Source organism: Rhamphochromis longiceps, linkage group LG17 (genome assembly GCF_057381845.1).
Source record: "Rhamphochromis longiceps isolate RC_006_pf linkage group LG17, R_longiceps_female_GT1.1, whole genome shotgun sequence".
Classification (NCBI taxonomy): Eukaryota; Metazoa; Chordata; class Actinopteri; order Cichliformes; family Cichlidae; genus Rhamphochromis; species Rhamphochromis longiceps.
Genome location: NC_140573.1, coordinates 14,270,424 through 14,285,393, shown reverse-complemented (window position 1 = coordinate 14,285,393; position 14,970 = coordinate 14,270,424). Strand labels below are relative to the sequence as shown.

The window sequence follows — 14,970 nt, the reverse complement described above, 5'->3', positions numbered from 1 at the left end:
AGATGTTGCCATTTGCCATGTGGTTGAGAGCTGGTCTCTGTGATCCTGACAGGTTGGTCTTCACAATAATAAATAGGCAGAGACCACAAGTATGAATGGACAGATGGATGAAGTGGAAAAAAAGAAGGAAAAGAAAGACAGGGGGAGAGAAAAATAGAAGCAGAAATAAGAGAGCCAGACAACAGAAATATGACTGGTGAACTGAGGAAAGTGAGAGGGGAAAAAAAAGAAAGAGGGAGGGGGGAGGAGGTTGAAGTTCTGGTAAACGATGACACAAGCAGACATCAAAGAAACCAAAGGGAGTGGAGGGACTTGTCATGACTTTCTGCTGGATGCTGACAGAGTAGACGTGTAAAGAAAAATATCCAAACTTGAACAGGGTCATAGAATTGTAAAGAGACCTGATGTATCTTTTTTGGTCATGAAGCGTAGACGGAGTTTGCAGCAGTTTCTCCAACAAGAGACTCCGTAGAGCTCCAATCCTCGTCTCAACCTCAGCGTACACTGCAGAAAAGTAGAGTCAAAACATTGGTAATCACCATAACAATCAGTTTAGAAAAAGCCATGATCTTCATGCAATTGTTGAAGTTAAAGCAGTTTACCTTTTTGGAAAACAGGGACCTCAGTATTGCCAAAGAGAGACTTTGCTTTCTCATAGTCATTGATCACAACATCGTAATCTCCCTGGAAAGAAAAAATAGTTCATTTCATAATGTACAGTTTTTTAACTCATCAATCATGAGACACACTTTGCATTTAAGCCTCTCTAGCTCCACCCTCTGGTTGACAATCATTTAAGCTGCATGTTAAAGCCTGTGGAGAGTTTATAAATCAGATTTGGACACCTATACACCCCAATAATAATAATAATAATAATAATAATAATAATAATAATAATAAACATTTGTAAAGATCAAAACTGCTTTAATTAAAACCTTTGCTTATACAAAAAAATGGAAATCAGGAAGTAGAGGGAAAAAAATTGTGTACTTTGTGCCATTATGTGGCTTCAACGGTTGAAGAGCCATTGTTTTGCTCTACATATTTATATGCTTATGTGCTGCCTACTACAGACATTTCCACAGAAACTCAACTCAAACTTTTCGAGAGAACCAAACCAGGACAATGTCCCAAACTGTCCTTTCTTTCATTTAGAAAACAGCAGGGCGCAGTGTGCTGTAGTCCCACACTTACTAGTGAAAATGAAGCACCGTTTCTACTCTTACTAATCATTCAAAGCTCTTTATTCTACAAGCAGCATTTACTCACACATTATTACAGCACTTTATGCTATTCCCTGCTTTATTCTTGTCACATCCACACCAAATCCAATCCAAATCCAGGCACAGGAAGAACATGGAAACTCCACAGAGTGTGAGTGCTGTGAGGTGACAATTCTAACCACTGCATCACTGTGCCAAGTACTCTGTTTGTTTTAGAAATAGGAACTGCCTGATTAGAGGCTAAGAGAGAAAAATCTTCAGCCCACTGGCTTCCTGCGACTTCTCCTGATATTCACCTTCTCTATCTCCAGATGTGCTGACAGCTGGCAGCTTTAAGATCATTTAATGTATGATTCAACTACGGCCCGACGAATCCTCATAGTGTGCCTATGATGTAACCCATGTGAGTGCACTGTGTCATTGGCAGCATTCACGCCTGTGCTTGTGTACATCTCCTCACATATATTCTGATAGTTTCAGCAATCTCCCTCGAGGAATATGCTAACATTTGTTAGCCCCCACATTTTGTTAATATTGAGTTTTTTAAATTGAGATGGTGATTGTGCTTCTCTCACTGATATACGAAAAAAAAATGCAGATGGAAATGCACAGGAAGAATTGATGTTGGTGAACAGGCTAATCCCAATAGCTGTGCACTGCCTGGACCCAACGTGTAGTAACATTTCTAGAGAGGTGCACGTTAGGTTACGCTGTAGGGTTTTAGAAGAGTTTGTGGTGATGATGTTGCTATGGCATACATTAAGTCAGGCGCTTGTGTTTCCACATCCAGCTCAGCCGATGAGGGCTGCATCTGAGGAAATAGCTTAAGTGAAGTGAAATGAGGTAGCGCATCTCATGGGGGGCATTCGTTTTTATTTTTCCACCAACTAAACAATAATAGGTCACAAGACTGTTACGTTTTGATAGTTACATTAACTGAAACAGGATTAAATGAATGGTATAACAAATAACCAGTCCTAAACATTGGCCAAAGTTTTCAGGTGCACAATACAAAACAGATGTTCATCTAATCCATAACTGAACAAAAAACAAAAGTTGGTGCTGAGGGCAGACAAACTGAGTAAAGGTGGGTTATCATCCAGAGGATGGTTCACGTCCTGTTTAGAGCTGTGTATTGTTTGCACTTGTTTTGCTGTTTCACATTGTCCACACAGGCTTTTTACCTTTTCTTTCTCACTAGTTAGGTTTAAGAACTAAAGAGTACTTGGTTTAGGAAATGATTGCGGTTTAGGTTAAAATGTGCCCATTAACACCTGAAAACAGGGTTAAGTACCTTCTGAATATTCCGTTCAATATTGAGTGGCAGGTTGAAGAGAAACTTGAAACGCTGCAGGACGTTGAGTGCATTGCGTGTGGAGTCAGCTTTGTCTTTCCGGCCCAAGACCTCCTGGAAGAGAGTATCGGCAGTATTGCTCGCTCCTACAAGAAAGACGAAGTGAGAAAGAGTGAGAGAGAGTGAAGGAGGCTGGAGAAAATGAGAAACTAGGATCCTATATAAATAAATGCTGATACCACATTTCCCTCTTATTGCTGGTCTCTGGTTTTCTTCCCGCTCTGGATGTTATTTGACACAGAGAGAGGAGCAGGAGCAGAGACTGAGCTGCTAAGGAGAAAGTGACGGCTATCTCTTAGTCAGGCTGCTTGGTGGGACCTTTGCACAGCTGACTTACTTCGTGGGTGGCCTTGGATGTGCCGTCAAATAGAAAAAAAACCCGAGTTCTTCTAATCAAAACAAAACTCCACCCGCAAAACAAAATCCCTGAAGGAAAAACAGCACGAGACCAAACAGGGGAACATCTAACATTTTTCCCTCACCAATCTTAGCTGTGACATTTCACAGGACTATTTCGTGATAGTCTGACTGGCGCCTACGGTAGTTTGAATCTCTTGGTTTTTGGGGGTGAACGATAGACTGGACCCACTGGGCCATGGGCCCTCAAGTCTGGGATGAAAGCTATGTCCGGCTACGAGGTTTATTTATACTAGAAAAGGGGAAAGGACCAGCTTCTTGACCCTCCATTAGAGCAGTCCCATTATCATGTGTGACATGAAATGGCGGACACACGTGCACGCACACGCAGGATCTGCACGCTAAAAACAGAACAATCTGCAACGGTGAAACAATGTAGACGTGTTTGGTCTGACGGCACAGTGCATCAGAGTCAGCGACAACTCCTGGATGCTGAAGGTGGGTGATCTACAGCACTGCGCTGGCTCGTCGCATACTCATTCTCTTTTTTAATGTAGGTTATTCCTGGGCAGTATTACCAAAGCCCCGTGTCACTGAGATGTTGTCAAATTCTGGAACTTTTATTGTATTATTAAGATTTCTAAATTAAAACACCCCCTGAAAAAGCATCTTGTGGGGTTTTCGTCTGCACACTGATTGAACACTTACTGTTGAGGATGTTTTCTAGCCGCTGAGTCATTGATCCCTCCACTTTCTCTGTGCCATCAGATTCCAGCTTCTGGTGGATAGCTGCAATAAATAAATAAATCACTATTAGCTTATTTCACAAAATTTAAAAATCATAACTTAAAGCATAGAGGGGTGAGAAATGTAAGACTGGTTTTACGTTCCCAACGCTGCAGAGTAACCAATCCCCGGGAACATTTTCAATTTCAGGAACCAAAGGTAAAACAAATAAACATGCCCTACCCCCGTGGTAGATGGCAGATAACTGCCTTGGTTCTCCACCCACAGATGCTGTTACTGAAGCCACACACCCCCATGGTTGTTCCCACGCAACAAGGACCTGACCTTGTCCCAGCGAACAACTGTATTGGATCAATTCACCTAACCAAAGCCATCAACAACAAAGTGTGGTGGTCTTGGGACATTTGGAGCCCTTTGACCTGGAGGTAATGTGAATCTTAAAATGTTTCCAATTTTGGGAAGAGCAGAGCTTGAGGTCTGTATACTAAAAATGACTGTACTAGGAGCGTGGTGGGGAGCAGGAACTCTCTGATGGTTTGTATCAATCACTTAGCAAGAAGAGCTTTACGCGGGAGAGGGAATTTTTTTTTTTTTTTAAAGGAACGAGGGGAGAAAAGGAGAAAAAAAAATAGGGAGAGAAGGCAGCGGGGCTACCCCAGTATATAAATAAAGAAGTGGGCAGCTGGGTGGTGAGAGCTGCAGTGTGGGTTTATTGACAGAGTAGAAGGGAGTTGGAGAGGGTTTAGAAGACTTTCTAATACGCACTTGTGAAGCAACTCAAATAGGCGACAAGCAGACACCTAAAGAATGAAGACAAGATAGAAACGGATGGCAAAAAAGGACAGTACACCTCTCCATTTCCTTCTCTTCATTTCTGTCCTCCCTCTGTTGTTCTGATGCTGGCTGTTAGCAGAGCTTGACAGCAGAGGGAGCGGGAGGCAAAGTGAAGGGGGAGCGTTCTGAAAATAAATATATGGGTCCGTTCTGACAGACAGAAGCCTCAAGGCAGAGACCGAGGTATTCCTAAAAACACCCAGTTCAAACATGCCATTGCCTAATCAGTATGGACGTCACTGGCCTCTTGCTCTTGAGCAGCAGAAAATGAGGCCAGATGCCGGTTTGGTCAAAAGCTCAGAGACGTGGGAGTGTATACGGGAGATGGCTGAATTAATAGGACTAAACACAAAAGAAGACACACGCATACACTCAAGGCTGCTTCACGTCTCCACACTCCTCCTTGCCCTACTGCCAGTTTGCGTGTCCTCTGCATGTGTCGCACACTGAAGATCTCATGACGTCACAGCTAACCTAAACATTAGGTCAGGGTCCGGATAACACACGAGCCAGGACCTGAGGAAGAGCTGCAGCTCCTGCTTAACTTCCTGGAACCGTCGAGGCAAAAAAAGAATAAGAATAAAAATACAGTGTCCCTGGTTTCTAAAGTCGGCAATGTTTTGACTCCAGCAGGGGATGGGGACTCGGGGAATAGGCCCTGGGAATCGTGCATTTTTGGAACACGGTAGCTATTCCGCTTCCTGCGTCAATGGGAGACTTCCTTTTCACACAACAATGAAAAACCACAAATTTCAACATTTTAGTGGCAACAACCCCAGTCCCTGACAGACTGTCAGTCAGTCAATCAGCCAGTTTGTCTGCGTCCCAGAAGCACGCAGACAAACTGGCTGACTGTGTGCGTCTGGCTGATGGCTTGGTCACATTTGTCACCGAGGCTCCATGACCAAATGTTCACTACAGCCAAACCCCATCCATGTGTGTGCTGGTTCACAAGCAGTGGGTTTCTTTTGTTGTTTGTTTTTTTAAAACTGCTAAACAATTCCTTTCTAAACATAAACAAAATACTTTGTAATCCACAGAAATTTGGTGGTATAGAAAAAAACCCCAAAAAACAAACAAACATGTACAAGTGAACAGGGTTTCTTCAGCAGCATAAAAATAACACCAACACAAAACACTACCTTAACTATAAAACAGAGCTCATACATGTCAAGGAATTTGAAACATACAAATTTACAAGGGTTTAGAGCTGCTTAAAAATGTACATTTGCAGCATTCCAACTCAAGTGGCCTCCAACATCAGGACTGGCAGGGCTGAGTATATCTGGCAGTAAGCTTGATCACCAAGTATAGTAAAAGCAATTAGACTGTTAGCTTATGTTACAGGAATCCATGCAATTTCTGGTCATTTCTGACCCTCTGACAAGAAACAGAAAATCTTTATTCCTCATTAAGTGAGGAAGATATTTACCTTTGAAGCTGCTAAAGCCTTTTTCAGAGGCACTGAAAATTTCCCTTTACAGAACGTAAGATTTCTACCTTTGTACTTGGTAACTAGCACACTTGACAAAGTTAAGCATGACTTTGTGTCTGATACCCTATTAACCTAATCCTACGTCTACCCAGGGCTGGTGTTCAAAGGCCTTTGTTTCAAAAGTGCAAACATGAATCTGTTTTTTTAAACAGCATCTGACTGACACTTTATTTGGTTGTGACTTCACAAATTAGTATTACCGAATGGAAATTAAAAACATGTTTAATCTATTTATATACATTTTATTTACATTAGATTTCTGTCGGTGCTCGGTCTTGTTATGTGTTGGTGAGCTTTTTCTTAAGCTCCTTTGTGCAGTGAACATGCACTCTTGCAATATGCTAGTGCAGCACGGTGGTGCAGTGTGCAGCACAGCTGCTTCATAACAAAAAGGTTCTGGAGTTGAACCGGCTGCTTGTCTGATTAGTCTGCAGAGGTGTGAAGGAGGACGTTTATTCAAAGTAAAGTTTAAAGAAACATTTTGTTTTCAACAAGCTAACAGGACTACTTTTCAGCTTTCACTTATTGTCATCACTATTTAGATGTTCTTCTCAGCTCGTTTTCTGCTGGGTAACCTTGTTTCTTGATTTGCCAAAGTCTAAATTAGATAAGGTGATATGAGATTTTATTTTGCCATTTGTGCTGGAGAAGCTTAGCTGTACTGGAGAGCAATTAAGAGGCAATTATTTTGGACAAGAAGAAGAGAGGGAGAGGCAGAAAGTCCACAAATGTTCAAGTCAGAATCCTGCTGTTTGTTCTAAACATTTTCTAGCTGCCTCATTTCTTTTCCTACATTTGGCTCCTCTCTGTTGTTTCCACCTTGTCGGCAGCAGTACACTTACATTGAAGAAGAAGAAAAAGCTCCAGACGTCGCCTATTAAAGTCATCAATAAAAATCTCACATGCAAGCAGAACTGAAAATAAACACGAGAGGAGACGAGAATGTTGTAATGGTGACGAAGAGGCTTGGAAGCATTCAGCAACTTCTAATGCAGCACATTCTGAACTACGAGAACACATAAGTGCCCTGTTAAGTTTTTCTATTCACTGTTAATTTTTTTCTAATTCTAATGGACACTTTTCAGATGAGGTTCATTTGGACCAATTCAGAACTGCAGAGAGCTGCCAAACATCGAAGAGAGACAAAGAAAGGATTCACAGTTGCTCTGACAGCTGTGTTAACGAGGTCTGGCAGTATAGCTGGCAGGCTCAAAAGCAGCATGCTGGCTGGTATGTTGGTTTGGCTGACCATACATAATGTACAAAATAGCTCCACTTGAGCCATCCGTTTTGGGCCTCCACTTCATTTTTTATGACTGAAAGCCAAATTTTGGCATAAAAAGGATGCTGCAGGCCTGCAATGAGTCATAGTGAGCAGACACGATTCAGGAAGTTGAAAAATGAATTTTTAGTCATAATTCCTCTTCAAACATGAGACAGTTTCTGTTCTTAGTTCACTAAAAATGTCTTTTGAAAATAAGTGGTCACACAGCTTGAACATAAAGAAATATCTCTAAGCAAAGCTTGAAAAATCTACACAGACGTTGAATTTCTTTAATAAAAAAAAAGGTTCTTTAGTCAACTGGAAGAAAGTTAATATGACAAAAACCAAAAACTGCTAGTTTACACATTAGGAAGATCAAAAACACCATTAGTAGTAATTTGAAGACAAATTTCATGCCATCTGATTATGTAACACTATATATACTACATTCACAGACATACTCCCGCAGTCACATACCTGTGACCTTCTGTTAGCTTAGAAATGCTCCACTACATTCAGCAATTAGTTTCTTGGTGTGTCTGCATGCAATGAAATGGTTGGCCATGTTGCGTACCGTCGGGTGAGCTGAAATATTGAGCCGTCTTCAGTTCTCTGGAGATGAAGACAGCCCCGTGCTAATCCCGGGGTGCCCAAAGATCACCGCCAAGTCAAATTTAAATCTTATTAAAAGCACTTTTTAAATTGAACTTGTGACATTTTTGGGGGAGTCATAGAAATATCAAAGAACAGAAATATCATTGGCTGGCACACAGAGCAATTTCCTTACTCAGCATTTCAAAACTTTAACCAACAAAAGTAACTGTTAATCTCAAGACATTTGTCATTAAGAGTGATGCTTCTCATTTCTACAGATTAGCAAGCAGGTGGCAAACAAGTTCAGAGGCCTATTGATACCCACTAAACCAAATCATGACGGATTTTAGTATTTTGGGGGTTAATTTTCTGGCTACAATCATTTAATTGGCTAATCGATCCTGTCAGCCAACTGTTAAGTCTGTTTATAAGTAAAAAGCCAGAAAGAGTTAGTCAACCTATGAAGTACGAGCTTAACAACACAGTCCTACTGGGAAATCTAAATGTGTTTTGATGCACCACCCAGGAGCACCACCCGTAATGTCATACAATGACAATAAAGAGATTCTTCTATTTCTGTTTTAGAAAGGTATTGTGTGCTGGAAATTCATGTGGTAATGTGACTATACTACAAGCATTTAAGATTTTAAAGGTCCATTTAAGACATCTGAAGAATGTTTAGGGGAACTTAGTCATCCTGAATTCTCTGTTGGCTCCACGTAAATTAATTTTCTATACAGTTGACACAAAGTCTTTGGTAGGTGCTGCCTTATATCCATCTCAGAAAATTCACACAAGCCAGAAAACATCACAATAGTATGTGCTTGTGAGTCACAGGTCACATGAGTCCATCCATGGAGCACTGCTTCCCTTCAACCCCTGGAAACTGTACATTTCCCATTGGTGCAGTGGGCACACAGTAGGCACGCTCAGTCTGAACGTGAGAATGACTGCGCATTGTTGCCATTGGTCATATTGGGTCTGTTATCGGCACTATCAGTCCTAATACTCTGGCGTGCATTGTGTTGGGCTGCTCCGTTTATTTAGATTCAGCCGCTAACAATGAAAACATTGCCTCTCTTCCAACCGCGGCACAAACATACGGAAAGCAATAATAATAATGATGGAGGCAGAAAAGTGTACATATAAATAGTAAGGGGAAGTAACTGAGCAGCTAAGGCGGGAGCAAAGGGTAAACAGACAAAAGTATGAATGATGAAGTGAACAATCGATTTGAGGTACCTGGCAGAGCGACAGCCGTCGGTCTCTGCTACCTTGAAATCTTTTTTGCATGCAGAGGTCAGTGAGTGTGTGCATGTGTGTGTGTGTGTGTTTACGTCGACTTTTCAGAGTGAAGCGAGAGACTGTGTGACAGGTGAGAGCTGATCTCATTTTGATGGAGGTGAATTAACTGTGTTGTGGTTGGCCAGTGCAACTTCAGTGCCAAGTAGAGGGCTTTCACGCGGCATCCAAATGAGCCTCTTTAATCAACTGCTGCTAAACCGCATGCGGGGGGAAAAAAAATCCAAAGACACACTCTTCCAAAAATCAAGAGCCATTTTCTAAGAGGAGAGTGAAGAGTGATGATTTGTAATGTAGTGTATTAATCAGACATCATTTGGGGCACTTCCACAGCACACAAAAATGTGTTAATTCCCTCACCTGACAGAGCGTCCTGAGCCTCAAAGAATGTACTGAGGCCTCCTTTCACATAGGCCAGACTCCCCTCGTTCTTCTTAGTAGCCTGCTTCTTCAGATTACTGGCTGCAATCTTCAACTGATCGAAGCTGTGAAAACAACAAAATGACACTGTCAGTATATCAAAGCTACAACTAATGATTACTTTCCATTTTTTTTAAATAAAGACATAAACCATGAAGGTTTTGTGCAACCAACAGCCCAAAACATACAGTCATATTTTTGAAACTTTGTGCGTGTGTTTCTGTATGCGCAGAGACACACGCACATCTGGGGGCACTTTGAGTGCGTGTGTCTGTGTGTCAGTCTCCTCGGTGAGGTTTCCTCCACAGGAAGAAACAGTCACCCAGTGAGGTCCAAACAGAGGCCCCTGCTAATGCTGAATCCCGGGGTCTGGGTTACTGGAAGGCTAAGCAGGGGGAGAGGAAGCCAGGAGAGTCCAAAATAACTCTCCTCTTCTCTGCCCTGACAGCCTTTTGGGTCAGCAGGCTGCCTTGTCTTCATATAGAAACTTAGTGAAGAAAATATAACCTCATTTCAATGGCACAAAACAAAATCATTTATTACTGGCTACTACCTATTTATGTAAATTACTCTGTGGTGATTCTCATCTGTAAAATTAAAAACAAACAACCCACCCCACTTTTGCATCTTCTTAGGTAATTTTCTCTATAATAATTATGTTGTTACTGTCACACAATTAGAACGTAACAGGTTATGATCAGTAAGAGAAAAGACAGTTATGCAATTTTGTGATAAACAGTACATTAAACTTATTTAACAAAACTGACTATATAGTAAATAGTGAATGACTTCAGATTCAGCCCATGTGTACATTTTTCAGTTTATTCATTGCCATCCCTTAGATTGCACTATATGGTGACAAATTATGATTATTATCATCTGACTATCAGATATTTATTACTGCACTGATTTATACAGGAATATTTGAATTGTTTCAGCTAATTGTCAAACATGATGGCGTCTGGGACTAGCCTGCAGACAACCTAAATCCAGCCTGAACTGCTACTTAACTCAATTCATTCATAATGATCAGATTGTTACACTGGAATGTTATATTTTTCCTTGTAACCTGCAACCATCTTTTAAATTAGCTGTTAACATACTAGTGTTAGTAATGTGTGGCCCTCTGATTATTTTATCCAGGTCAGTAGTTAGTAAAGTCATAAGATCATAGCAGCACTAATCACACCTACTGGCAAGGAGTAATATTGGAAGAGTTCAGTCAAAGAGGCACAACAAACCAGCAGCAGTTGCTGAAAATGATATACGAGCCTTGAGTTTGCTCTTATACCAGTATTAGTGTGAGTTTTACTGATGCACCTTATGTATTACGCTGTAAGCTCCTGTCTTGTGTCGAAGTAACTGAGTTAAAGAAAATATGAGCTTCAATTTTTGGTGGACCTCTGTGAAAGGTAGAGATATTTTACTGCTTGTTTTTCTATTTTCCTTTCCTCTTTCATATTGTTAGTTATGAGAGATGGTAGCTTAACATGAGTGACAAAGTAGGAGCTTGTGTACCTGGAGCCTGCATGGTTTTCTATGAGGTACCAGGTCGCAGAGAAGTTCTCACTGGTGAAGTCTGCGCTCATTCCTGGAAATGTCAGCTCCAAATCTTTAGGTGTGATTTTGCCTCTGAAAGAAGACCGAGAGAAAAAAGATGACGATAAAACTCGACAGTTAAATAAAACAAAAGAACAGAGTAAAAACTGTGGTGGAATTAAAATAAAGAAAATACCCGTATAAATGTTTTTATAGTAAACTGTGTGTGAGCAGACTTTCGTAAAACAATTGAAGTCATTTTTAAAAGTGACGTGTGGGAGATCAAGTTCTCCAGCAGGGGGCAGTATCTGGCGGGGATGTACTGTGGCTGGGAGAGCTTGGCGTGGGAAGTGCAGTGTGTGACGCCTGGTTCCCCCTGGAGGACCCAGTACTCATTAAGGAAGCTTGATCTTTACTAATGACCTGTGGCCTACACAAACTAAACCCCTCCCCACCACCACCACCACCACCACCCACTCTGCAGTCACACATATGTACAAAACCCACATAAACAGTGCAGCATTTAAGTAACAGAAACACAAAATCCATGTAAAAGAACACACTCCGTGACGTACTCGCACGCACGCACGCACACACACGCACGCACGCACGCACGCACGCACGCACGCACACACACACACACACACACACACACACACACACACACACACACACACACACACACACACACACACACACTCCAGTGTTGCTATCATTATGCACCTATTTAAATCTAATATACATGCCTCTTTTGCATGTCTTGTAATTTTTTCCTATTCTCTGCTGTAGTTGATGTTTTGTCATGTTTGCTGTCCTTATATGCACCTCTTTTATTAGTTCAGCTGGAGCCTTCTTCCTGTAAATCTGGGTTTTTCCCTTCGCACCATCCATTGCTCATTGGGGGCCTGTATGATGGCTTGGGAAATTTTATCTCTCATAAAGAGAGGACTTTTGCTGTGAACGGGCATGGCATCTACATAAAACTGAATTACTTCCTAGCCTGCTTGATTCCACTCGGAGCATGGATTGCAGCAGCTCTGGCTTCAACTTGTGATAAACCATGCTCATCCTGTAATGATAAAATTTACTTCTGCTATTAATGCTAATATTTAAGTATGCAGGAATCTGACCACATACAGATGCCGACACCATTTTCTTTTATTTTGTCTTTGTAACTTCTCCATCTTTTGTGGCAAGCAAACACTAAACAAGCAGTTTTTCAGCTCCTCATCAAGTTGCCTTTGAACATTTAGCTAGGGCCAACTTTGTTAGTAAACCTTGAAATATCACCACTGACAACACTAAATGTTATATTTGACAATATGTTGACAAGATGCTCAGTCAACAAAGCTGGTGAACCCCTAATTTACTGGTCTTTGTAATGCTCCACAGGTAGCTTTTTATAAGCTTGGATATTAACAGGTATTACCCAAGCATTGTACCCCTGGTAGGAAATACAGCACACATAACAAACAGTTAATATTCAGTGAGTGTAACCATTTAATGCTCAATCTGTCTGAAGTTGTTCAAACACTTGGAAGTTTTAACTAGTCCAAGCATTACGTTATGAACAGCTGGTGCAAACAGCCCAGCTGAGTAACCTTCCAGGGACGTCACTACACAAAAATGTACACAAACACACAGACCAGACAGACAACAGGGTGATGCTTTATGATGAACAAAAACATCTCTACCTTCTGAGTGCCTTTGTGTCACAAATTAAGAGCAACTGCTGGGACACAGATAGCGATAGCGTGTTTGTATATTAAAATCAAAGAGACTCTTGTATGCTTCACATAGTGCCTGCTTAATGCATCCCTAGGAGCAAGTGAATGCTACAGCCTGTTTATGGGGGTCTTGCTCCTGACCATGAGCGGTCACTTGCCCCCGGCCCCTAAACCAAACAAACACTAAGCTAGAAATGCCAGAACATGACAACACAAACTATACATTACAACTTGTGTATTCCCTGCCAGGCACGTGGGAGGCAGCAGCATGTTCGCTGCTCTCAGGCGCTCTACAAATGTGTGGGTTTGCTGCCTTAGCTTTTATCTCTTTATCGCCATCCTGTCTGCTTTATACACAATTATTGTGTTTCCACTGCCTGTGTGAGCGGTTAGAGGCTGTTCAGCCATTGCTGTGCTGGCATAATATTTCAAACGCTGGCATATGGGGAGAGTTTGTTTCTGTTTAGGGATGTAAACCATGACTCAATGGCTGGAGCACTTGTGTTTATGGCGGTGGGATTGTGCCGAGCCATTTTTCTGCGTGTGTATTTGTACGCTCTTGGTTCATACTTGTCTATGTCGATGCCCAGGGGGTTGCTGGGGCGCAGTGACAGCGGAGAGATTCCTTTGTTGCGGTCTGTCCTGAAGGTTAATTCATCCACCCATACTGCAGACTGATCTAGGATACCTGCGGACAGGACAGGCGAGACGCTGTGACCGAGATATCCTCCATACTACAGATGTACTCACACACACACAGACAGTGACTCAAACATGCAAATGCACGACAAATATGCATTTATTTTTCTGTTGTAAATTATTTTAACTTAAATTTAGTACAAATTCTGACCACTGTACTCTGAAGATACAGTACCTGACCTAATTAATTACACAGTACACTTGGAGGCTCTTGTCAAGGAATTTATAGTGACTCAAAACTTTGCAACTTCACTAAAAACATGCAACATATACATGGCACAAAGCATGTGTTGAAAACATACATTCTTTTGGGGTATGAAAAACTGACGAACATGGCCGGCCTTAGTTAAACGCTAATGCCAACTTTGCAGCCAAAAGAATAAACACAGTCTGCACATTTGAGCAACATCGCTGATGTGTGGTCGACTTCAGCCAATCACACGTGCCTGTGCCTTTTCATCAGTTTCTGGTCAGAATGTTTCAAGTTAAATAAACAATGTGAGTTCATCTAAAAAACATCACTGATGTGTGGCTGGCTTTAGAGAATCACACATGCCCAGTTAGTCCTATTCTTTTTCTTAAAAATCATTAATTGTTTTATCAAAATTATTATTATGTTTTTTTCAGTTATGGCTATTTTTTAATGTCCTCTCCCTCAGGTCACTCATTTTTCTCCATTTAAGGTTGTTTTTTGCTTTACTCAAATGCTTTAGCGTGCCATTTGTGGCTAAATAACCCAAATGTTGAATATCTTATAACATTTTATATACAAGAAGAGAAACACAATGAATAAAGAGAATTTAATGCTAAACTAATGTAAATAATCATTAGCTGTAGCCCTTGTTTAAACTTGCATCAGCTCCTTTTGTCCAGGCTAGCACATAACAAATGCCATGAGGGTGATATCTCAATCTTACCAATCCTCTCTGGCCTTATTAGTTTAAAAGAGACCGTAGAGGTGCCGAGACCTCCGGACTTGGTGGTGACGATGATCTCTCCCTTGTCGTCTTTGGCAGGTCCCACGCGGCACACTATTTTGCTGGCCGACATCCACTCGGCTGTCAGCAGACAGTTGTGACCGCAGATGGACAGGCCTGAGATGGAAGGGAGAGGGAAAAGGTGGAAGGAGTGAAAGATACAGACATGCAGTGACAGTGCAAACAAACAAACTGCAGCACACGCAGACACACAATCTAAAACAAGAGGAGCTCACTTTAGGCAGCTCTGACGTCTATCAGCGAGTTTAGTCACCCGGGGTCAAAGTTCAAGTTGGGGTTGCGATGGGTGTGGGTGGCCTTGATCTTCCTTCCTCTCACTCAGCTCCTTTAAGCTAATGAGTGCCACTTCAGTGCTAAGTGGCTCATTACTTTCACAATGTGCACTATGCCCCTGCATCTGTCATCCTTTTTTAAAAC

At 41.6% G+C, this 14,970-nt stretch overlaps 1 protein-coding gene across 1 annotated transcript in view; it reads right to left on the bottom strand.

The window, feature by feature from the left end:
- The window catches only part of exoc2 (exocyst complex component 2), a 51,143-nt gene that overhangs the window by 21,843 nt on the left and 14,330 nt on the right, over positions 1 to 14,970 (bottom strand). Inside the window, exons 3-10 of the mRNA XM_085386567.1 lie at positions 14,473 to 14,649; positions 13,427 to 13,544; positions 11,109 to 11,222; positions 9,531 to 9,655; positions 3,643 to 3,723; positions 2,518 to 2,663; positions 603 to 684; positions 402 to 504 (exon numbers count right to left, since the gene is read on the bottom strand). Of these exons, the coding sequence (XP_085242693.1) occupies positions 402 to 504; positions 603 to 684; positions 2,518 to 2,663; positions 3,643 to 3,723; positions 9,531 to 9,655; positions 11,109 to 11,222; positions 13,427 to 13,544; positions 14,473 to 14,649 (946 nt within the window). The remainder of the gene's footprint in view (positions 1 to 401; positions 505 to 602; positions 685 to 2,517; positions 2,664 to 3,642; positions 3,724 to 9,530; positions 9,656 to 11,108; positions 11,223 to 13,426; positions 13,545 to 14,472; positions 14,650 to 14,970) is intronic.